General features: G+C 40.0%; 1 protein-coding gene across 2 annotated transcripts in view; it reads right to left on the bottom strand.

Annotated features, from left to right (window-relative positions):
- Positions 1 to 25526, bottom strand: part of LOC128894624 (heparan sulfate 2-O-sulfotransferase pipe) — a 75631-nt gene that overhangs the window by 3919 nt on the left and 46186 nt on the right. For both annotated transcript variants that reach the window (XM_054156474.1, XM_054156475.1), the window contains exon 5: positions 9980 to 10053. In XM_054156474.1, the coding sequence (XP_054012449.1) occupies positions 9980 to 10053 (74 nt within the window). The remainder of the gene's footprint in view (positions 1 to 9979; positions 10054 to 25526) is intronic.

Below are 25526 nucleotides of genomic sequence, written 5' to 3'. Positions count from 1 at the left end.
TTAGAAATGTCGGCGAGTAATTCCAACAAGGAGCATATGGCGAACAGGCATGCGTAAATGAGAAGTACTGGGTAACAAATACCTCATTTCTCCTTCACTTCCGGATTGCTTTTTGCGATCCACGCATTTATCCCGTGTTCGAACGATCGAGGCAGGCTTATGTGTACCAGTGACTTTTAATCGGAATCATAAATGTATGTTCTGGTTTAAATATTTTATTTTATTTTACCCTCTACTTTAATTTTACTTTTCCTAATTATTTGTCTGAAGATTTCTTTAAAAATAAACATTTTATTAATTCTTCCCAGATATGGAGATGCAAGGGGCTTGCAATGTAATGATTTTGTCATCACAAGTCTATTATATTAATTTCAGAATACTGTTATTATACATTACATTCGTTAAAGGCATAGCGTATATTTGAATAAATCTAGTTTTCATTTCAGTTGAATGCATTTAGGTCTGTTAATTTAAGGAAGAGCTCCACGGATGAAAGCGGATGATGTCTCTGGAGCGAAACAGTTTGTATAATTAATTCACATCCTTATTTTTAATTTCCACTTATCTCCGTCACTTTTCAGTTGTCATCGCAACTCAGCAGCAATTTATCCCGATCCCGTTAACTTCATATTTGCCCTTTAACTGGTTTGTCATAGTTTTATTGTACACGATAGAGTTAAAATATATTTGCATAAACAATTAGTCCACTGGTGCTATCGATGTAGATTGGAATAGAAGATCGATGCACTGCAACGGTGTATTATCGAAGATACTTCGACGTACCATCGCGATTCTATTTTAATAACATCTGGTTGGTTCGGTAGGACATTTTTATTTCGCGATGCGGAGGATTCCTTCCTGTCCGCGTCACGGGGCTCAAGCATTAAGGCACAAGTACGTTCCATTATTGCATTATTACTACACGCGTTTGCACGCTTCCTCCTCGATTACGGATACCCCCCCCCCCCCTGTTTCCTAGCCGCCTTTCTTCCTTGGATTCTTCGCGAAGTTACGATCCATCCTTCTGCCGGCTGCCCCACGGTATTAAAGGATTGCGACGTAATTTGCTTCGCGGTTATCTCCGTAATACCGAACGTTGCGAAGAAAATCCTTCCGTTAAGCCCTTGCTCGTTTCCCGATAACCGTAAGTAGCGATGGGAACGAGCTGATCGTAAACAGAATCCAAACATGTGGACCTAGAAATTTTATATTCCAATTAATTTATACAAGCACTATATGAGCGAAACATTTTCGATCGGAATTTCATTTTATTCGCGTGGTTAGGCGATATTGTGTATAATTTGCTATCTTTGCCAAGCAGGGTTTCAAAGCTTCGCGTAAAATTTCAGTTTACATTTTTGTCGACAACTCTTCGTTGCCAACCGTAAGAAGTATAGAAGAAGCCATTCACGTTTCCGATCCTGTGTTTATAGTGATAACAGAACCACGAAATTACCGTTCGCAAATCCCCCTCGGTACATCTTTTTAAGATTGAAAATCTTTTTAAGATTGAAAATCTTTTTATTTTCGAACAGCCGGAATTCATGTCACGTTACATGGTGAAAAATGCTGTGAGGCGATGAAATTGGTGGGTAGTAACAGAATAAATATGTCCCGTTACATAACTTGTCGTGAGATATTTTTTTATATTTTAATATCTTGTGATTAGAACAATTAAAACATAATCCGAAATAATTAAACGTTTATGATACATACGGTATCATTCAGTGTTCAATTAAATATTAATAACAATTACGGTTAGGAATAAATATTCATTCGAGACATTAATCACCAACTAAATATTAATTTCTGACAATAGTTAAATTAATTATTAACAATACTTATTATTTAAACAATGATGGGAAATATGATTAGGGTGTGGTATCAATGTTTCGTAAATTCTTTTGTTGATGGATCAAACGAGCCTTCGAATCGACATGTCACGACATGTCACGCGGTTGTTGTTCGCCCTTCCCCTTCTCTACCTCGAGACGCACGTGCGAACCGCGACCCTTGACACAGGTATACGAGGGGTGAGAGCTCATTCTTCGTTGATCCTTCGTTCGATATGGATCTCGCGATCGCGCGTCCGCGTCTCGCGTCCCTCCTATTTGTAGTTTCCCTTAGTATCTTAATTTGGTTTTCGGTAGTTTTAAGGTTGCGTGTACGAGTGTCTCCTCTACCAAATAATTATTAATCAACTTGTTTTGTTTTTTCGTAAGTCCATATTGGGCTCGTAACATCGTGCTCTACTTCGGTCACTATTGCTTCATGTGATAAGTGTAGTGATCAACCATGTGACTGGCCGAGATCGGTTGCCGTCCTCTAGTGGGTCTGATTTGAGAGAGGGTCAATCGACGCCTCCGAGGAATCTTCTAGTCTCTGTACGCGTCAGGCGAAGTCCAGGCGCCCGGCGCAGCGCAGCTCAAAAGAGTCGTCAGACGGATGCAAGTCGTGTCCTGGACTCCTGACGTTGTGCAGAGAGTAGAACTCCGTTTCGGGACTCTACGACCGTCAGACATAGCTGGTGTCGCCAGGGCAGGGCACCCCGACGCGGTGCTACCTACGTCGTACACTGTCAGGTTGGGACCTGGGCCCTCGGCAGCAGGTATGCAGGGAGTAGAGTACTGGCGGAGACGTTGATCGTCTTTCTCTCGAATCAGACCCACCAAAGGAAACGGGACTGACTCTGTAAGTCCAGTTACATGGTCGCGTCGTGTCGCGATTTAGCTTCACTCCTCTATAGTTCAAATAATTATTTGGCAGAGTCAGACTTGGACTTTGAAAATCAAAGGGACTTTGTTTTCTTTGATTTCCACGGTTTCGTACTTAGTATTAAGCTCGTCAATTCTATGTAGAGTATGCATCTACGTATGTATACTCTATGTAGAGGGAGATCGAAGGAACTTTGATTCCTTCTATCTCCGGGTCTCCAGTCGCAGCAACCTCCACGTGGTGAGACCTGGTAATCGGTATTATTCGTGGCGAACAATCATTCGTCGCGAATAATACCGAGAACTAATGGCTGCGAACTTGTAATAAGATCTTTAGATATAAAATGTGCAAAGTGTAAAGTGCAAACGTGTAAAGTGGAAAGTGGAAAAGTGGAAAGTGCAAAAGTGCAAAAGCGTAAAGTGTGATTTTTAAAGTATACAGTGTAAAGTGTAAAGTGTAAAGTGTACAGTGAAATTAGATTTAGATTAGTAGGGACAATATTCAGGAGCCGTAGCTGGTATTAGTGGTCCGCAGTGGGGATGGTTTCTGTGCATTTATCGTTATAAAAATTTGTGCGTAAAAGATTTTACTGCAGTAATAAAAAAATGTTCCGTTACAATTGGGTCTTAGTGCGTCACGAAGCAATGAATGAGTTTTCTGATGATAATAAAAATGTCCTGTCCGCGGAAAATCATTAAGCATGGTACAGCAGGTGGCGGTTCGCGATCAGTTAGTTTAGTTAGTTAGATTTTCAATCTCTCCAATTCTTACGTGTTTGCGAAGTCTACATTTTTCACAGTCTATTTCCCAAATAGCATTTGCGGTAATTAATCTTTTCATTTCATACCGCTACAGTTACCCAATTAAAATCGCACACACTTCAAGCGCGCTTTCATTTCAATTACAGTTGGGTAAGCGATCGCTTACGACGTTAAGTAGGTACACAAATTCTTTCGAGCGATAGCATCGAAATTGTTGTATAGTTTATCGTCGTTTTTTGTACGGGTTGTTGACTCTTGAACGATATTTTATATTTCACGTCGCGCAATGACGAATGTAACAATTTATTCTGCAGATAGGACGGGCAAGTTTTACATGAAATGAATTGAAATTAAATTAAGGGAAAGTAGCCTTTACATTATTTCATTTCTCTTGTTATTTGAATTTATTTGATTTACTTGTAACGAGAGATGTTTTATACGCGATGTTCCGCTACTTGCAACAATATTTTAAACGCACTTTAAAGTGTTCACTATTAATTAGTATTAATTGGTCAAGGTATAAAATTATTCATTATTTCGAAAGAAAAGATATTATTTCCGCTTAAAAATTAGCTCTGCAGTTGGTCCTCCTCCATTTTAAATTACTAATCGATCCCAGTTTAACATTCCGGTTGTATCAATGATAACAAACGAAGTTCGCGGTGGATATCTGACAGTTACGTCATAAATTCAACCTTTAACGTTCGCGGTCGAGGTCCTGAACGATTAATAGTCGGGCTGAAAGTCAGCAATCCATTTCGCGGTTTCACGCATCGCGGCCACCGCGGTGTTTCCTCGTGTTATCTTGCGCTTCTTGCCTGTCTGCTTGCTTCTTCCTTCACCTAGTTTAGACGAAGTCGAATCGTGGCGAGTACGGTTAATTGGCGGGTGGAAAAAAAAAAGCGTATCAAAAAGCTTGTGGAGAAAATTGCTCCACGGCGGCATGGATACACAGTTACACAGGATAAGACAAAACAGAAATTACGAAAGAAGCAGTTAACTCTCAGCTTTTTAAAATTCTGTTCGAATTTATAATTTCTTTCAGCCTAGAATTTATATTTCGTTTCTCGCCACATTTGACAAACAAAATCGAACGCTTCCTCGATTCGATTCGAACGATCGACGCCGACGGTCCCGTAATTGGCCGAGATCGGTTGACCAGTTAATATTCATTAACGAGCTCGATCGACATTGATATTCCACGTGATTCGTCGCAGCTATTCGCGATTGTTCTCGTTCTTTTCTTTCCTGGCACAATGCGGGTCCGCCGCGGGTCAGATCCACTCCGTTTTACCGTTTCCCAGGTGTGCGCGTAACATATGTAACGGGTGGATCTCGAAGAAGGTCATTCCGCTAACGGAAGATGACTCGAGCGATCGACTGTCGGTTTTCACTCTTTTTCTTGCTCGTAGCGATCATTGAGTTATGACGGTCTGGAATCTTTCCCTTGTTATTTAAATTTCTTGTCTTATTCGGTGGATGAAGATATAAAAGTAAGAGATATTTAGTAAGTAAGTAAATAACAAAATAAAATTAATGGAATCGTTGTCAGAGATGGGAACAACTGTGTTTGGAAACTAGGTGAACAATATAACCATCGTATTTAAAATTTTAATAATATTTTGTGTAACGTAGAAAATGTAATTATTTTATTTATTTCTCGTCTTTTTTTAGCTGTTATGTAATTTAAATTTTCATCGCAATACTATTCTAGTATGAAGTAATTCCTTCAAACACCAAGAAAAATTCTCCTATCCCAGTGAAATAGATTCTAGATAACCTAAATCATTGCTATAATATTTCAAACGCTGCTTCGAGATCCCCAGTCCTTACAAAACTGGTCTCACCTGATTCCAAGATTTCGAGTATGCTATTATTCGACTCCCCACGTAGTCTAAGTGTGAAGTAATAGGTAGAGATCACAATACAAATTTCCAAGATCTCCATCGTGAGAGTGCACAATGGTACGATTCAGATCAATGTGTTCATCATTTTAAACATGCTTAGCACGACAATATCGGTGGATTGCTGAATGGTAATAAATGTAATCCTTCTTTTTAAGATCATTAATGGATCAGGTGCTCGTGCATCGTTAGTACGCCTCGTTAACTTTCACGTGCCACCTAGAGACGCTTTAGGAGAAATCTAATTTCTCACTGGCTATCTTATAGAGCTATGATGATCCCATTAATCGCATTGTTTCCCTTGGCAATAATCGTGCGAACAATTTGGAACTCTCCTGATTCTGCTTCCAGATTATTTATTATTATATCATGTACAGGTGTACAAACTTTTTATTTGATCAAATAAATCCTTGTCGAGAATGTATAATTTATGAAAGAAAAATACATAATTAATCAATGTACTGCAAACCAGCTGGTCCATAATAATTAATTAATTTCGTAACGTTTTTAATTCATTTTAAAACAGACTTATTTAAAATAGTGAAACCAGTTAAATGCTTCAACTTATAACGCATATCTAACGTAAACAGGTGCAATGCCTCGAAGGGTCAATAATCCTCAGAGTTCAACAATTCTTCCGTTAAATTCGCACAGCTCTCTGACACGATTTCCCAGATCATCGTCGCGGCAACGCCAATATTTCTCGCTCGAATGGACCATCTGCTCCCATTGCTTGGCATTGTGACCAACGGCCATCGGAACGCAGTCTCGACTCCATTTCCATAATTTATCCGTCCACGGAAGCGCGACAGGTGGCTCGAATTCCCACGGTTAGCGTTGATTCGATCGCAGATCCTCCGCGGACTCGATGACACGAATCCTTACCGCCTCGGCATCCGGTTTGCCGCGCGTACGATTAATCCCGGAGTCTGACGTACCCCAGCCGACGAATACCGCTTTATAACTCAATAGGGGATACGTAGCACCTGACGCACGAGCTTTTGTATACCTTTCGAGCGACTCGACGCGCTGATCTCGACGCTGTCGATACCTGCTTAGGCTAATTCATCGTGCACATTGTGACGCGAACAAACAAGGCACTTCTATCAAAGTAGGTACAGTTGTTGAGTTTATTTGAACGTGTTCAGTCTTATCTTTGATATGTTATACTAATAGAGATAGAATTGATACTGGATATTTTCTCATTTATATATGGGAGAACAATTAGCTTTCCTGTAATTTATAATAATTATTGCAGGCGGCACTTCCGCAAACTGACTAGCCTATAACTTCCTTCGGGTCACAAAGAGCAGCTACAAGAAATTTCATCAGGATTGGAAGAAAACAATAGAAGTTATAGAGAAATCACAAACCCCTATCTTGAATTTTTATCGTACCAAAGGGTTCCAAACTTTCGCACCGTAAAACTTCTAAACAAATGACCCCACGAAAAAGATATGTCACACATTTTTTATAGGAAATTTATCTATCTTCACTTTTTATACTAAGCATTTTGCAATGAATACAATAGACTCCAAAATAACTGAAACCTAATGGGACCTCGTACACTCGATTGGACCAGGAAGAAGGCATTAAAGGGTCCTGGCCAATCGGTAAGGAGGATCAGCGAGGTTTAGATCGAGTTACCGTGTATATAAGTTCTCGATCTTGATACGAAATGCATACACTGCTCGTTCCCAAGAAAATCGAGGCCATTCCTGGCGGTCTGAACGCTGAGCTTCCCGAACGGAGCCTTCAGCCATCTGTCTGCTTGACTGATCGGTCAACGTACTCTTCGACAATTCTTGCCACTTATTCCATAGACGCCGGGTACACGCCGCGATAGAATCTAATCCGAACGCACGGGATCCTCCTGTGTCTATGCTTTCCGAGAATTGTTCAACGGCGTCTGAATAGCGTTTCCAGCCGTCGCGTGTTCCTCGTTCGTGGAATTCTGATCGAACGGGAAAACGTTACTCGAAGTCAATGGCGCGCCCACAAATTCAAGAGGATGCAACGGACAGGTAACACGCGTGATGATATTACTTACGGTGGGCAGAATTTTATTAAGGGCAATGGAAACAAAATTTGGGTGGGTCTTCATATGTAGAGTTTCAGCTTGAGATTTATTCGGAGGACATTTTTAGGATAACAGAGGAACAGAAGAAAGTGTAAGTGTTATTTATTGATAATGGTTAGCTAACGATAAAGAAGAAATTAAATCTCAGTTTTCTTCGTCATCGACCCTTCTTCTTTCAACTTTGTATAACACTTACACTTTCTTCTGTTCCTCTGTTATCCTAAAAATTCTCGCCAATAATGAATTTCTTCTTTCTTTAATTTATATTCTCACATTCGATCGGGAATCATAGTTAACAGAACAACAGCAAGGATATTTCTCGAATTAATTCCTCGGGTTAAGGAAAATTTGTTATGTAAGGGTTTCCCATAGGGAGCTGATAAAAATCACTTCCTCTTAGAAACCGACTTTAACGCTACCACGTGTCATGTATATGTAACGCGTCGATTCCCATGAGAGGCCAACGTCATGTATGTGTGACAGCAACGATTTTCTATTGTATGTCCATCTAAATGAATGAAGTAGGAAATCGTATTATTCGAATCATTCATGTGTGCATACAATCAAAAGCAAATTTTGACCAGATTCGAAAGTTTCTGTCACCTTTTTAGACACACATTGAAATATCATGCCTGAAGCATTCCTTTCTTTTTAAAAGGAATCAGCACTCCTAGTCGAGTTTATAAAGTTATAAAGCGTTTAGAACTCAATTGTTTTTTTTTTCAAGGTTATCTAAGTGTGTCACCTCTCCACTTGGAGCTGAGAAAGACTCAAGCCTCCAGACGAAGAATTCTAGGCAAAACGGGGGATTGTCTTAAACTGTTACAATCAGTGCAAAAAAATACAGAGAGTTCCTCTGCCTCAACAGTTATTTCCCACGCATTGGAACCGCTAGGTAAAAGCGTAGGTAACCGTGGAGACGATTAAAGTTACGCTATTACACTGGAACGAAGTGGCTAATAAGATGGTAAGTGGTCATTATGAAACAATTGTCAAATAATTATACTCGACGCCAGCAAAGGTTAATTGCTACTAAATAAATCTCTCTTTCTGCCATTATGAATACCAGCGATTAGGTGGTTTCATACATATGTACATGTATGGCACATACACGTGCCAGTCAACGTGACAACTGTCAAAATTAATAAAGAAGATCACAAATGCAATCTAAGCATTCGTACACCTCATTATTAATTCGAGTTAAGTTTTTATTCAGTAAAAACCTTGAAGCTCATCCAATCGATGTTGTTATGCTAATCGCAACTGCGAGATGAAAAACGTGAATCGTGTTTCGTTCCAAGTTTCACGCCAATGAGAGTAGATACAGTAAAACAGAGATAGTAAGAACGTGTAAAGCTGCGGCTAATCGTGTCAATCCAGCTGCTTTATTAAAGCATCAAGTGTTTCTTCCCATATTCATTACGGGTCAATGATTCCGTGAACACCCAGGAATTGAACTGATTCCTCGCCCGTCGATGTACTCCTGAGAGGTAACCAATGAAATAGCGCCTCGCAGGGAAGATTAACGAGTAGAAAACGGAAGGCGAACAAGTTTAGATGGAATTAATGAGCTGGCACGGTTGTTTCAGTGCAGAGTTGCGCTTGTTTGCCTTGGCAAATTGAGTCAATTACAAATACCTTGGACTCGAATAGCTTTATCAAGCGGGAATGAAGTGGTCTAACCTACTATTGCAACGAATTTTTACTCTATTTGATGTCGCATACATGTGTTTCGAACAAGATTACATTGACGTGAAACGTTTTCAGTCAGCATTATAGAGAATTAATATATAATGGCTAAATTCCCGTACTCAAAATTTTATTATTATATGTACGATATTATATTTTGTGCAATTATTATACATAGAAGGACGTGAAATGTAATTGTTAGACTGCGGATTTTTATGCGTAATAAAATCTTCGCGAATGTGCCTACAAAAATTGAACCTAAATAGGAATTTATTTTATTCTGCAAATATTATAACATGAACTTTACTTTTAATCTTTTTTATATTCTCGCACATTGTTTGCATTTAAAGGTTCTTGCATATCCAAATTTCCTATAAATGCATAAAGATCCGCAGTCTAGTAATTATAAACTAGCATATTCGAATGATTATTCGAATTTGATTACATGCTTTGAGACGGGATTTATTCACGACTTATTCATACGTTCCTTAATGAAATAATACTCGCTCTAAATAACAAGTGGCTCGATTCTGCAGAATTGATCAATCAATCCGTCTTATCTCGAAGACGGTTTACGTTAACTAAGTGCAATAAATTGTGCAGTAATCTACAATAAACGAGAAAACGTGCGAGATATGATATTTTCATTCGGCGTTAAGTATTTATTTTTAAGTCCGCGAGGGAAGGCATTTTAATTTGATTTAGGTGTACGTGATAAATTAATAAATCTATTTCTATAACGGAAAATCCTTTTTGCAACTGGTTACAAAATAAAGTTTCGTTTAATAATTAGGGCGGAAACTTTGGTAAATAATCGTGAGGATTCATACCTTCACTGCGAAGGTGCGATGTCCGTTTAGATAGTGGACGGTTCCACTTGGACTAGAATCTGTTTGGACTGCCTCTGAAACAGGAAATAGTACTTCAGTTAGCATTTTGGCAACGCTGATTATTTACTCTGAATGAAAATAGAAGAAATGGAAGGAGCACTGATTGGAAAAAGGAAGAAGTGATGAATAAAAAAGAGAGAAATTAAGAATTGGGTGAAAAGGAGAAGACATGAAATATTTACTTGAAAAAAGAAAGGTAAATGAATAAAAGGGAAGATTAACCTGCGGAAGTAAAAGCACCTAGGTGCAAAAGTGAGTCCACAGGTGTTATTAGCCTATCCACGTTCACGATGTGCTCCAATGGCACAAACGATCCTCAAGGATGAATGCACGAACTCTTTACCATTCGAAGAGAACGGTGAAAGACGCATCGTTCACCGTCCCCAATCGAAAAGGCGATTTCAATTCCGATCTGAAAGGACTACCCGGAAATCCGCGACGATCAAGGCTCCGTTCTTCTTTAATCGTTCCTCTAGCGAAATCGCGAAATCATCCAACGATATAGAAAGTACCTTAAACTGGTTATAACGTGTCCCTAAATTAAACGACGTTCACCAGGAAGAATTGAGACCATCTCGGTGCTTACACCAACGCCTTTCTCCTCCCATTAAAGGAAATTTACATCTTTGAAGCGACTGGCCGTTTTGCGAGTTCACGCGTCGATAAAAATCCTCGACTCCAGTTGAGATTTTCACACGCGGGAAAGGCGATCCGAAAGTTGCATCGATCGATAGACGGGTGTGCATTACCCAACGCGACTCGTGATTAAAATTGCGCGAAACATAAATCGAAGCTCAGCGCGTTCTTCGACGTCCAATCTAGATTCATCCCGTGGATCTGTTTTCTTTTAATTTACATTTTTCACGAGCAACTGATATTTAAATAGTGGTAGTCCTAAAGATGAAGTGGTTCGTGCGGTTATGGGATGGAGGATAGGAATATGAAACAGTTTCATAACTAGAAAGTCCCGATTTGAATCCAGTGATCGTATATTTCTACTTTTTTTTTCATTTTTTGTATTGTATAATTGCATTGCTTATAAAACGATCCTCTTCTACATTCGTACTACCTCAAGATGTGAACTTCTCTTTCTAATCGAAGAGTGCTCCTTTTGAATTCCATTTCCATGTGTTTCCTTGATCCATCTCTGACATTCCACCTGGAACACATCATTTCACATCCTTGGAACGAATGTTGCCAGGAAGGAAGCCAAGGAGACTCGAACCCTCGTCGTTGCTCGGTTCCTTTCCTTTTGCGATGATGGGAGCGGTAAACTTTCTAGATATCCGACGGCCAGGGCTCTCGATTCCGCTCCAAAGATCGTTGATCTTGGCCGAGATCTTCGACGACCTCTTAATCACCGCGAGCTCTTAATTCGAGCTTCGACGTTTCTCATTAAAGGAAGTGCGCCCTTTCGGTGTCTTTCGGTTCCGTTCCTGCCAGCTGTTGGCACGGCCAACGTCTAATACGGATAATTACTCCAACGAGTTTATCCTTGATCGAATAATTTACAGTTGCTACTCAATCGAGAGTCTTTAGTGTATCAGTTTCTTTATCTTTAGGCTATCGACAGATTTTATTTTCCGATAATTAGAAAAATAGAGAGGGAAGATCTTCGCTAATAATAATTTGAAACTGAAAGAGGAAATGCTTCTCCACGAAACTGGCAGTAAATCGAGCAAGAATGTATTTCTATGTACAGAGATTACTCCCAATGACTTTCACAGTCTCATCAATCACATCAACGAAATTATGAGACGTTCCGATTGCAAGCTGGTGAAATAACTATTAGTCTAGCGCAAGTAAGAAATTGAGGAAAAATGATATAGCATGACTAAAAATTTTCAATTTGCACACGGTCTTTGAGTCGAAAGTGAAAGTGATAATTTTCAATCAGGAGCGAACGCAGACGCAACGAAGGAGAAAGCAGATGGAAAGGATTCCCGTCTTGACCACCTAGGTGAAAATATAGCGACAGTCGATTAATTAAATCGTTGGTAAGGAGTGGGCTATGTAAATGAAATGTATGGGAAATAATAATAATATTGCTTACATATAAATTCAATTATACGATCCATCCTTCATCTATAGAGCGTCCCGAGACTATTTTTGTTTAGGATCAATGTTAAAAAATCACGTTTTTAAATGCTTAGTAATTAGGAACAATGACAATCCAGTTGAACAAAAATAATAATTTAAATAAGAAGAAGGGTGTTCTCACCAGTTATTTTATTTCAGTGTTTCATAACGGTCTAATTATTCTTCGTTTAATATTTTTAACTAATCTGATGGATGCTTCAAATAAATCAAGGCTCTATCTTTAGAGTCTCAACCATGCAAACTTTGAATTTGTCTACAGAGTTAATTTTCAATCAGGAACGATAAAAGAGAATGCAGATGGTAAGGATTTCAATTCTGCCAATTAATTAAATTGCTAGATCGCCCCCTCCTTTTAATAGATGGCGTCGTTTGTCGAGATTCCGCATTTCGTGTAACGAAACTCGCCTAATTACAGTTCGACAAAGATCGAGAGCTCGTTACGGGTTCGGCGAACGCGATCGGCTCGATCTGATAAGCCGTCGACGCGATCGGTTATCTACAGCCTGTAATAAGATACGCGCAACCCCCGCAGCCACGTTAAGGTGGTTATCGTAACGACGTTACGACTCCGTCTGATGATAATTAACGGAATTGAATTAACCGTTCGACGAAGGCATAGAGAAAATGCCCGTGGCACGAATACGCCCGATAAGAAGCGTGACGGCGATATTTGTATTAAGTGGAATCGATCGGTAGATCGATACTCTACCTTAAGGAGAAAAAATACATTAAAATTCCATATATTAAACGTTTTCGTGACTTTTTTTTTAAGGAGAAAAATTCACTTAATATTACTTTAATTTTGAGAATACTTTAGATGTGTCTCAAAGTAAATATATATGGTAAGTTTGTTAATTCATTTCACACAGAAATCTTTGAAATATCAGCTGCCTAATGTGGTTTCTCCCTTTGAGGTGAGTTTGCATCTGCACCTCAAAGGCAAACTAATGCTAGAACCTCGTCGCGTTAACAATTTCCTGTTTAACCTTGGCATGTGCGCATTCCCGACGACCAACCTCTCGTTGGACAGCATTTCCTCTTTTACATAACTTTCTTAATCACGGGGAAAACGTGGGAAAGGTAATTGACATGAATATCTCAGTAGTTTTGTCATAGAGATCGTTTATGGAAGCTACGAACGAGATCGACTCCTTTGTTCCATCTGTCAAGGAAATTGAATGATAGAAGCGATGATCACTTCCTGTTTAGAATGCACGTGCTCATCGTGTGCATTATTGGGTCGATATGGAGTAGTATCATTGGGAATTAGTATGGATCGAATAAGCAGACCGTGAACGAGACGAAGCAATTCATAAATTGAATGCTCTATTTACAAGGAGTTTATAATTTGAAACAGGATTTTCTACACAGAAAGATGCGTCAATATCCTGCAAGAGTGTCTGTGTCGCGATCGCAGTAGATTAAACCAGTTCGTGATCAGACCGCGTTGCACGTCCACGCGATGTTCCGCGTCCTTTCGTGACGTAACGCGCTGAGATCAGAGGCGATCGATTAACGATGCTTGGATCCTTGGAGATCCCTTGAGCCGATTTGTCGCGCGTGTGAAAACCACTCTACGAAATTTCACGGCCTTCCTTCGCGTATGGGAATCGTGTTAATCGTAACGTACTTGGCGCGAAGCTACATTATTTTTATCCGTTGGACACGTAACTTATTTTTAATTGGGGATCTGTGTGAGCTTGAACGCGAGTCTTGTTTGTTATACACTGTAACATTTTAACTCTTGGATTCGAGTAACCTGGAAACGACAAACATGGACCACTCACTTTAACTGTACACTAACAGACAGGTCATTATAGGGAATACTTTGGCCAAACTGACCTCTCACATTTATTCGCTGTATTTCGAGAACTATCAAATTTACCGCAAAAACAGTAATTACCAAAAATAAAGGAATGGAAATTTTCTACGAAAAAGTCCTATACCATTTTTCCATATAATCAATAGTTCACACGAAATACGGGGTGACCTCTTCAAACATCTGAGTTCGACTTACAAGGACGCCACTGTAGTATACTATTCAGTCCACAGTGTTAACTATTCACTATACAGAAAAAATCTATTATACTTTTCCATAGGAAATTGTCTTACCTATATTTTTTATATAACTCATTTTCACGATAAACACGATAGTCTTCGAGATATCTTGGAAAATCTACCAAAACTGCTAAATAATCATCAAACAGAACGATACATGTGCAATGTTCTATGGGATCTCGTAATAGTATACGCAAACAATCCGATTGGCAAAAGTATTCCCATAATCGAACCCCAGGTACCCGTATTAATGAGGCGAATCTGGTGTAACGGCGAAGGTAATATCACGACGGAATTGCAGTTATACCGGATTAAAGTTCGTTGCACGTCTGCACGGTGGCTGACCTCTGGCATCGATCGGTGGGAAGGTTCGACCTTAATCGTGACAGGAAGTTTCGTGACCGATACAGATACGGATTCAGCCACGAGATACGTTCTTAGCGTGCTCGCCCCGAGCGGTGCACGGCGTGGGCGTCGGGGGAGTTCGTTCGCGTCATTCATGGCTCCGAACACGAACCTTCAAGGCTGAAAAAATCGCGCGTACATACGCTGATCGCTGATTATTCATCATCACGATCGGAATAACGTTCGCGTAATCCGTTGTAGCTGTTCCGTGGATTGCCTTTATTGGAAGGTCGAGAGGTGGGTGCATGTAACGCGAATGGACTTCTACCGTGGGGGAGCTCCTGAGAAATTGTTCGGAACAATATTAATCCCCTTCAGTCTGGACACGAATGTTATTTATTATCTCACTTGCAGATTCATGCAATCTTCGTAGCTAGAATCGTTACAATTAAAAGCCATATTTGGAACAGGGATGTATTGACGTTTAATATTTATTTATTATTCGTATTTTTATTTTTGTAATTCTAGTTCGAGTGTAAATATTTTTAGACAATTGTCTGTTTAAGAATATGCGAAAGTTTATGGTGAATATTTATTTTAAGTAACAATAATACTATGTGAATGTATTAAAATGAAAATAAAAAGTGCATATAAAGGAGTAAGGCGAGTATTTATTCCAATTAAAATTGATACGAAGAGATTATATTTATTATGCAAATATCGTTGAACGCTTCGTTTACTTTGAAAAGAAATATTCACCATACTCTAATATTCTAGATCTGAGGTTTAATCAATAACGCTTGTGCTGAGAGCGACAAACATTCTTTCTTCGCACTCGCGAACTTCTTTCTTAATCTTAATGAGAGGAATCTATCTTCGCGACAGCCGTAGAAAATTGATCGAAGATGTCTAGCCTTTCTATTAATACACTCTCAGGCTCATAGTCTCGATCTGCCAGGTCATCGAACGAGTCTTTTCGATTATCTCGCGTTGATCTTGCACAGTCATTTCCGTTATTCGAGGAATCATAGGCACGTTTCGCCTTTCCAGATCAATAACTGAAAAATATCGAGAACTGGATTCAGCTATCACTAAATTGCGAATTCTATACCTCCATGATGCAAAGTAATACAAGAAGTACTTCACAGTAGAATATTCAACGAACCAGTATCCCTTATTCTATTGAAAGAAACGTACAGCATATACAGTGGGCGTAGAAAGTATTCGTACACCGATCAATTTCCAAAAAAACTATATAAAATTGTAATTTATTAATTTATTTTTTATAAACAATGACATTCTACATATTTCTCGGAAATCTCTAGAATAGATAGAGTACAAAAAAAAATAGCTATTTATATAAATTACGAAATTACCAAGAAAAAAACAATTAATCGATAAAAATATTGAAGCAATAAATATTCGTACAACTGTTTAATTTTTAAAACTTCATTAAAAAAAAGAAATTTACATTAATTTATAAGTATATAATACTTCCTTCGTGGGATTTCCTTTTGATTTTATAATTATTGCAACTCTTCTAAGCATTAAATTAACTAAATTATTAGTTAGAAGTTAATAAGAAGTGAGATATTCTACCGTTCTTCTATTATTAGAGCCTTTTTCAAAAGTACTTTACTGAAAATTTGATGTTTTCTAATTCGTACGGAGCAATAAACTAACGTGTTTGCGTTACAAACTCTACTGTAAATGGTTCGTCATAACAATCGTACAAATACTTATTGCTTTTTTACTTTTACCCACCTTTCGCACTTTTTTGTTACTTTTACAAATTATATGAATGAGTAAATGTTGTTTGGACTATCTATGATAGATATAGAAAAATGAAGTTAAGAAACTACAATTTCACATAAAAGTTTTTTGGGAAATTGATCGGTGTACGAATACATTCTACACCCACTGTAGATACTCCTAATTTAATTCAACTTCCATTTATCGGAAAAGTACTTCGTACAATTGCTTAATTATACTCTCATTAATTCGTAAGCTTGGATATAGCAATGCTATCAACGCAAAATTATGCACGCATACATAAAAATTCATCACATAGTCTGCTCAACTTTAATCGCCGATGCATTTCATTTTTCAATCGCAATTACGTCCGTGAGCCCCAGCTTGGGCCTACGGAACGCACGCGACGTCCGCGGGTGGAATTAAACAATTTGATTTCGTCGTCAATTGAAAGGAACGAATTGCAAACAACGAGACGCCAAAGTGGTCTCCCGCTTCCGTATTGTTCTCGTTGAATGGTAATCAGGCGTGGTCGGACAGTACGGGAAACATGCAAAGTACACAGGGATTTCCATAACGCCGGCGGGCAGTCCCTTTACGCGCCCGCGGATTCAAAGCGGCAGACGTCGGGAAAAAAAAGGAGGAAGCGCCTCATTGTTCCGCGCGAGGGAGAAAGGAAGAACAGTAATCGTTCGAGCGAGCAGCCACGAGAAAATCGCCAGTGCGTTAACAATACCCAACCACGCGAACAACAATTACGTTTTACGACTAGCTTCCTCTCCCTCGCGATGGAAACCGATCACCGGTGACCAAACGGTTTTTCTTCCACCGAGAAATGGCCATGTTAATTCTTTTTTTCTTCTAATTGCGATATTTCATTCTCTTTCTATTTCTCTTCACATTTCATTAAGCTTAAACAATAGTTCGTCCTATTTTCTAAACGGTGCAGGGTGTATATTATTCTTGATATTTTATATACTTTTGCATTTATGGATCAATTCGATTCACCAAAGTTGTGATTTCAAATAAGAGATAAAGTGCTCCCACAAATATTCCATATAGATGCAACGTAAAGAAAGCTGCGTGCACTGCGAACGACGTAGCAACTTTGTTTACTTTAGGGAAACGTCGAATGAAGAGTATATGCTTGTCTCTAACAGCGTAGAAAGCAGTGGTGCACTGTTGAAGCGTTTGAAAAAAGTATCTTGTATCTTGTAGACACACAGCGTTTGCTTTAACTTTTACACGTAGTCGATTATCTTACTTTCAGCAGGGAAGTCGTGTCTCTTCCGGCAACGTATTCGTTGATGCACTTTACACATTGTTCTGTTTTTCATGATGCAGTGACTTGATACACTGCAACCACATGCACAGGTCTCTATTACACATTTTCATACTACTACCTAAGACTTCTGATTTTCAATTGTTCGTTAAACTTGTAGAAAATATCGAGATATAATTATTGATCTTTCAATTTCAAAGGGGATGAACTTATAATACACGAAGACTTCGTTTGAAAAATATGGAATAATCACTAAATTCGTGTAAAAAAATTATTCAAAGCTTCTCTTCGGATCAGTCAATGAAATATTAATTCATATTAATTGTAGTCTCCCTACGAAGACCTACAAAGACTGGAATGTGCTAATAAATTTCGTGTTAATGAATTCTGGAAATCTTTGATGCCGTGGGAATTCCAATAATAAAATTTCCCTCGCATACTACCAATTGCCCCCGTATAATTATCAAGATCGGATCGATTCGAGCGCACAGAGAGGTAATATAACTTTAACGAGTGTTTTCATACGATTCGCGTTTGTCGTTAATTTATGTGATAAGCAAAGTGCTCGAGCGCGTAAAATTATACGAATGCGTACAATTTTATGAAGAAACTGCGCGAATCCTTTCTACATGCCTGACACAGATTGCCAGGAATCGATCGCATGTCTTGAAGCGCGCTGGGTATATACGTTCACGTCTTGAGAGCATTTGATACCCCTCGATCACGACCTACATATTCTATGTTTATAATAAAAGTACCACGGGAAAGTTGTTCAACGGCTCTTTCGAATTTCTTTTTTATCCATCGCGCAGCTTCCTCCTCTTATGCGTGCGGTCCATTCTCCCCAACTAGTACATAAATCAAGCTGTTTCTTGCTTGGAAGCTTCTCCAGTCTCGCAGAATTTCAATTTATGTTTGACCACATTTATTTGTCAATTTTAAGTCAAATGAAATTTAATAAAAATAATTTTACTTTATGTAAAGCGACTGCAGAAAGAACAGTAAGCATTCTAAAACTGGAAAGCTGTACAAGTGAATATAAATTGGTATATAAAGAAGTATAAATCACTGCTCTGATAATCAAATGAATAATTGATGAACGAATAGCAACTGCAAGAGAGTTACAGTGTTCTAAAATAATTCTAAGCTCTTGAAAGCCTCAGGCTATCACAAAAAAAAAATCCAAGTGCCCCATTTTGGAAAACTCTTCATCTCCCAACTGTAGGATCAAACGTCTCGATGGCTAATAGGGTAGAAATCGCCCATACCACTTTCATAATGGCTCGTACGGTCCCCTGAGGATCGTTACGCATCGAGGAATCGCTCTTCACGGTTTTATGTCTCGGTATCGGAATGAAACGATGTCAAGCGGTCGAAAGGTAAACCGTGGAAGGTAAAAAGGAGCCTTGGGGGTTCGATCCAGGCGGTTTCGAAGTTATAAGACCGGATTGACGACCTCTTACTCCTGTTTTGGCTCGAACGGCCGAAGGAAAGAACCCGGTGACCCAGAACTTGGGAAAGCGAGCCGAGGAACGCGGTTGCTGCAACGAACTCCTCTCATGGACGATCTTGCGCTCTAATTGCACGTGACGCCTCTCGCCCGAGCTGTAGAAAACTTTCATCTCCGGCTGAGATGGAAGCCTTCGGTGGTGTTCAAGGTGCTGCCGGACATTTCCGCCTTTCGATCCGCGAACGATTGTGGCGAACTCGCGAATTCGTCGACGGAATCGAGACGACAACTGCGGAGGAAAGCGACAGTGATAGTCTGAGAGTCAGTGACGATTTTTCTTGCGTCATTTTTAAATGATAATAATTGATTTTTCAAGGAAATTATAATAGTCGACTATCATGAAACTTGTCTTCGTCGTTAGAACGGCAAGTGGACGTATTTTGAAGTATCGAAACAAAATTTCGTCGTTTTGAAAGGGCTGTTTTGTGATACAGTTAATAATTGCGTGTTTGTGAATAACAAGAAAGCATTGCTAGACGTTCTGCATGGAACATAAGGGACAAGTAACCGGAAGTGGAAGTTACGTGTATTCTTTGCGTTTAATTAGGAAACAATTCTAAAGTCACGTTTTGGAAAACACCATACTATGTGTGTCATCGAAGCATGAAACTCCATAAATACTAGTTAGTCGTAGAACCATCGAAACGTCGAAGAGGAAATTTGTTACGTAACGTAGGATTGAAATGCAAACAGAAAATTATTGACGAGTGGATTGCTCGCGGCATGGCAATCGAGGAAACTTGATTATCATAACAGTGAGAGTTTTGTAACAACGCCAAAGTAAACGGAGTTGTCGTAATGGTGACATCATTAATTGAATGGTCGTCATTCTATTTAATGAAATTTTATGTATATAACTACTCTTAATAATCAACATTTTTATGTTGAAGAGGACTTAAATCAAAGATCGAAACGTTTATAATATGCTTGATCCACATGGTCACGATGAAACAAGTATTGACTCTACTAATATCCTTGACTATAACGTGGCTTCGATTCCCAACGAACCACTTACAAATTTACCTCAAATTCAAGAGAAAAACGACCATATCGTGGACCAGGATGTCCTGTCAACTGTGACGTACAACCGCACAGAGTTAATCCAATAAGCCAATGAAGTTCAGTTCCGTAATGTTTTTACAGGCATATCGCCTTTTTGCTTCAACGACACGACCGTGTACCGTTCGATTCATCGCAACTCCGATCGCGTCTCGATCGTGACAGTTTCATTGATGCGTCCCTCGATTTCCAGAACTGTTCAAACGTTCATCGAACTAAATCTAAAGTTCGATCATTCGAGAAACTGTCCGAGCAGACTGAGGTCCTCCTACACATATCGTGGATGTGTGTTCGGAGATTAAATTAATTCTTCTAAAGTAAATTGACCTATTTTCATCGACTTTTTACACGCTTCAGTTCAGTACCAATTTAAATATTTGAAAAGTGCATAGACAATATACAAATACACACGCATTGCATACCTTGCAACTTCAATAAAATTTAATATTACTAGTAGTTTATTATTTTACAAAATTTGATAGACGTCTTGTTCATTATGTTATAATACCATTCCTATCAACGCATAAAGTCTATGCTCTAATTATTCTTCCCACTTTCCTCTCACCTCACCTTTCACCATTTATCTAACTTTACATCGCTCCTCCCATTCCAGTGAAAATTTACACATTGAATACCTAAAAAGGTTCCTAAGGAACGCGAGCCAAACCATCCTACAATAAAACGCCCCCACACCGACGCGAGCTCCACCATTACGCCGTCTAGGAAAGAGTTGTCTTCGCTGAATGCCCGCTGAAATATTTACTATCCCGGCCTTTCTCGCGAACAGTCTTCCAGCCATCGAAAGAGGGCCCTCGTTAGGTCAAAACGTTATTCGTTAACGACGAACAAACGCCTGGCCACATTACTCCTCTTCGTTACCCAGAACGAAATTGCGCGCAATGCTAAACGCGCTTTACGACTCCCCTTGTCAATACGGGAGTAAAAAAAAAAAAGCCACCTTTTAAAGTCGAAACGTTAAACGGTGCAATTAGGAGAATTTACGAGCGTTGACGTCTACGAAGCGCTGGTTTCCAAGTCAAAGAACGACGTCTTCAGTCCCCGGGATCAGGACGAGCGCATAAAACGTGCGATATTAGGCGGATCGCGTATCCCCCTCCTCTGCCAACGGTAGCTCGTTAACCGTGCGAAGTTTAATGACTGTAATTTACATCCGACGCCGGCAGAAGCTATGTGTAACAGGTCTGGCCCGTTTCGTTTCCGTGTTCGTGTACGGTTTGTACATCGTCGGACAATGAACGACGCGGCTCGTTAGCGGCTCACCCGCTAATTGTATCGAACCCCATTGTCTGAGTGTCCGTAACGAACGCTATGGGGAGACTCGATCGGCTCCAGTCGCGGAATTTCCTGGCTCAGGGGGGCAGGGAAACAGGGAAGCCTGGGAAAACACGCCAACTTCGATCGTCTAAGGACGAAACTGGAACGGACACCCAGAGGCGCGATCATCGAGGAGACTAAAGGTCGATTCAGACTATACGACACGGACCGGCAACGATACGACAAAACATTAAAACATTCGTTTTAATGGAACTATTCACACTTAACAGACACCAACCTGAACATTCCGTCAACGGGAATAGTGTAAATAGTTCCATTAAAACGCGTGTTTTAATGTTTTGTCGTGTCGGTGCCGGTACGTGTCGCTGCCGGAACGTGACGGTCCGTGTCGTATAGTCGAATCGATTATGCTGATAAAGGGGACCCACGAGGGTGTCGTTTCGGAGGGATCTCGTCTTTCATGGAAGCGGCAGAAATTTCGGATGAATTGATGAATGGTTTAGTAGGAAATGATTGAAACGAAAGTTGAAGAGGAATAACGGTTGAACCCCCTGAAATGGGTTGCAGATTTTTTTGGAGGCTTCCTTAAAAGAAGAATTTCTGCGTTCCAAGTTTATGGACAGGAGTTATCATTATTAATATTAGATTCTTCACAAAATTAGTAATATTGAGGTGGTTGTTATGGACATGAAACTGTAGTTAGATTTGTTCTATTTAATTCAGGTTGAAACTGATTCTATCATAAGAAGTTATTAATTTTAAAGAAGCCTCATAAATTAAATGCTTCTGTACAGTCGTCTATCTGTAGAGGCATCGAATAACATTAAGGAAAGAAAACAATGTTTGCATACCCAATTTATGAACAGAAAATTGGCGCTGTGTTAATTTGAATTAATTTAAATTTAACTTAATTTTACTGACACCGACCGAATTTCTGACTCATTTATTGAATTGCTCAAAACTATCGAATACTTCCAACCCCTTCACAAACTTTATGTGCGAGTATTCGACCATCTAAGATCTTGTTTAGTTTTTTCCTTGCTCGTTTACCGTGGAACTGGAATATAGATGTCGGATTACCGACAATATTGCCTTAATTGTGACAGTCCGTCCTCCGCGGAAGATTTATAGACTGCAACAGGCGAACGGACTGATTTCTCAGAGGCGAAGCGCCTGCAAGTAGTGCATATCTTTCAATTCGCCGTGAATTATCCAGGCTTCGAAACTTATTCCTGAAGTGTCCCAGCGAGTAACTAGATATCTCACCCCGACAAACGAGAACTTCTTCGATGGCTGTACGAACATTTACAAGATTCCACGGTAATGGCGCGACCGTAAAAGGTGCGAAGGGTTCGTTCCCCCAAAGTCCTGGGAAAAACTGTAAAACCACTTTTACGAGCACCGAGAACTGCGAAAAACGATGGATTCTACCAGGTTCGCGGAATACTTTGCTGGAACACCTTGAAAATGGTTGCTTCGGTAGAAAATAAAAGCCACTCGCGGTGAATTCGAAGTTAGGCTCGGAAACAACGCTTCAGGGACTCGGTTCCTTCCCTACTCTATTTTCTCGCAACTCTTGCAGGAAATTAATGTTTAATTTACATGACTTGGTACAATGGAATTGATAAATTAATTAAAATTTCTTTTAGGGTTTTAACTAAGAGGTGATCAATAGATTTTATTGTTCCTTACATTATGCTATCATTTATTTTAAAATTCAGCTGAAAGTGTAACACGAAAAATATTCGATTCAACTCATAAATTTAATATGTGAATTTTCAAATTCCTTATTAAATTCCATTATAACTTATTCTTCAAATCGGATATAGTCATTACTCTACCCATCGTTAGAATACGGTTTTTTGGAGACACTTCTTCCCGTCATTAAACATTTTTACACAATATCCTCCTCAATTTCCCGCCATGTATGCACGCCACGCATATAATTATATAATCAAGACCCAAGAGATAATAAAAAATCGTGTTTTCCGTCCATTTCACGGTCGCATTCTCGACTCTAAAGCGGTCAATGCCCCGTTTCGTTAGAATCGACGCGCTAATCATTCCTCGGCCAGCGTCCGTAGCTGGTCTTGTTTGGAACCAGTGGAATCCCGATCCAAGTAGGACAACCCAGCGACCGAATCATCTCGACCAGAATGGTTCCGCCTGACAGAGCTGCTCTACAGAGTTCTTCCCTCATAATTATCCTCAACCTTGTTTCGCGATGCATTCGTCGTCGGTTAACAGTTTCGAAAACAAATCCTTCGAAACGGATTCGTCGGTTCGTTTGCGTGTTCCACTCCGATTCTTCGGGCACATCGGATACGGGTCGTTCGGCCCATTAAATGAACGATGCCCACGGACACTTGCCGTAATATAATTAATTTCGTCGCAATCATTCCTTTCAGAAACGCTGAATACGTTGAATCATCTCATGCGTAATATCCGCGTAACAGTATTCGGAGTTCATGGACGCCGTTTAATGGCGAAACGGACTGGCCACGTGGTGCTTTCAATATTTCAGCGCTGTACGAATCACGCTCTTCGGAAAGGACATTTTTTCTTGGTTGAAATAATGACTAAGGTGAAGTTTTTAAATCTCGTAATTGCGAAAACTACATATAAAACTCTTAACTCAAAAACCAGAGAGACCCACGCCAGAGGTCTAAAAAACAACACGTACATTGATAATCTCCATTTTTACTTCGCAGAAGGAGCAAAGAACCAAGCCAACGGTTGCATTGCTCGCGTAACAGTCGCTTTCTTCTTCGTGGAGTTCCTCGCGGAGGTCAGCTGGCGAGTAGAGGACACCATAAATTGAGGGTGAGGCCTCGAAGCGACGCTCGGCTCGACGGAAGCGCGAAGATGAAAACGATACGCGGCGCGAGGCGGTTAACAGTCCCACTCGGTAGGAAAGGAAAGAGTATCGGAATTAATGGTCGATCGGCCTCGTTTCAGGATATGCACGCAGATGGCCAGCCAGGAAAAAGAATCCAAACGGGTCCGACGACCACTGGTCTCACCCGAGGCTTCGTTTCCTCTTCAGGACTGCCTGGCTTCGTGCCGAGGAAACGCTCCTCCGGATCCTTCTAGCCACGATCTGCCTCCTAGGATATCACGAACCACGTTTTTCAACCCTTTGCTGGCCGCCACGTACCGGCGGAGAACCGTGTTGCCTTAATGGCTTTGGCGCTGCGAACGAGCTGCCGGCGATCTGATTCCAATTGCTGACGTACACGCAGCTTCTACCTGGGATCCGTGCAAACCGTCCGACTGGTTAAAATCTTGTAATAGAAGCTTCCGTGGATTGGAGCGAGGTGGAAGAGGAGAAGAAACTTGTATCGCCAATAGTGTATCGTCGAGAAGAGTGGCTCTGAGGGATAGCAAGGTGCTACAGGTGCAGGGAACAGTGGAAGAGAGTAATTTGAACTGAGAAATTCTTTTTCGATAAAGAAGCTGTTCTGTGAGCGTTTAGTCGTTTGCGGCGTGTTTGGCAGGCCATTGTGAGCGAAAGAAACTTGTACTAGTAAGAAAGTATCGTTAGGAGGCGAAGAATGCCTCTGAGGGATTCAGAGATTCAGAGGCATTGTTCGAATTGTTCTTGTTGTAGAATTACAAGTGCGTGGAAGATGTAAGATGAGAATACAGATGCACTTTTCTTGGATGAAGAAGATGTCCCAGGTGATGAGCGTTTAATCGTCCTCGGCATATTTAGAATAACCACCTATCGTCATTTGAACGTTGTCCTGTCTCAATGCGTATCCTCATCATTGTTCTACATAGCTACTGATGAGGATACGAACTGTCCATCGTGCTCAGTTTACCTCTATTCACCATTTGTAACGCCACTTTTCTAAACACATTAGGTTTGAAATTCCAAGGACTTCGCAAGGATTGTAATCGATCTGATTCCACACTTTTCTCTATTAAACAACCTTTCTCTACTTGATGATCGTTAAATTCTCCTGAGTATATTTAGAATGAACATCTGTCCTCAACCCTTATTGAAATAAACCTTGTCCTGTCCCAATGCCAAATGTCATTATTCCACATAGCTGCTGGTGACGATATAAACTGTCCATCGT

Source organism: Hylaeus anthracinus, unplaced genomic scaffold (assembly GCF_026225885.1).
Source record: "Hylaeus anthracinus isolate JK02 unplaced genomic scaffold, UHH_iyHylAnth1.0_haploid 4, whole genome shotgun sequence".
Taxonomy (NCBI): Eukaryota; Metazoa; Arthropoda; class Insecta; order Hymenoptera; family Colletidae; genus Hylaeus; species Hylaeus anthracinus.
Note: the sequence above shows the minus strand (reverse complement) of the source record. Positions and strands in the feature narration are given on the sequence as shown.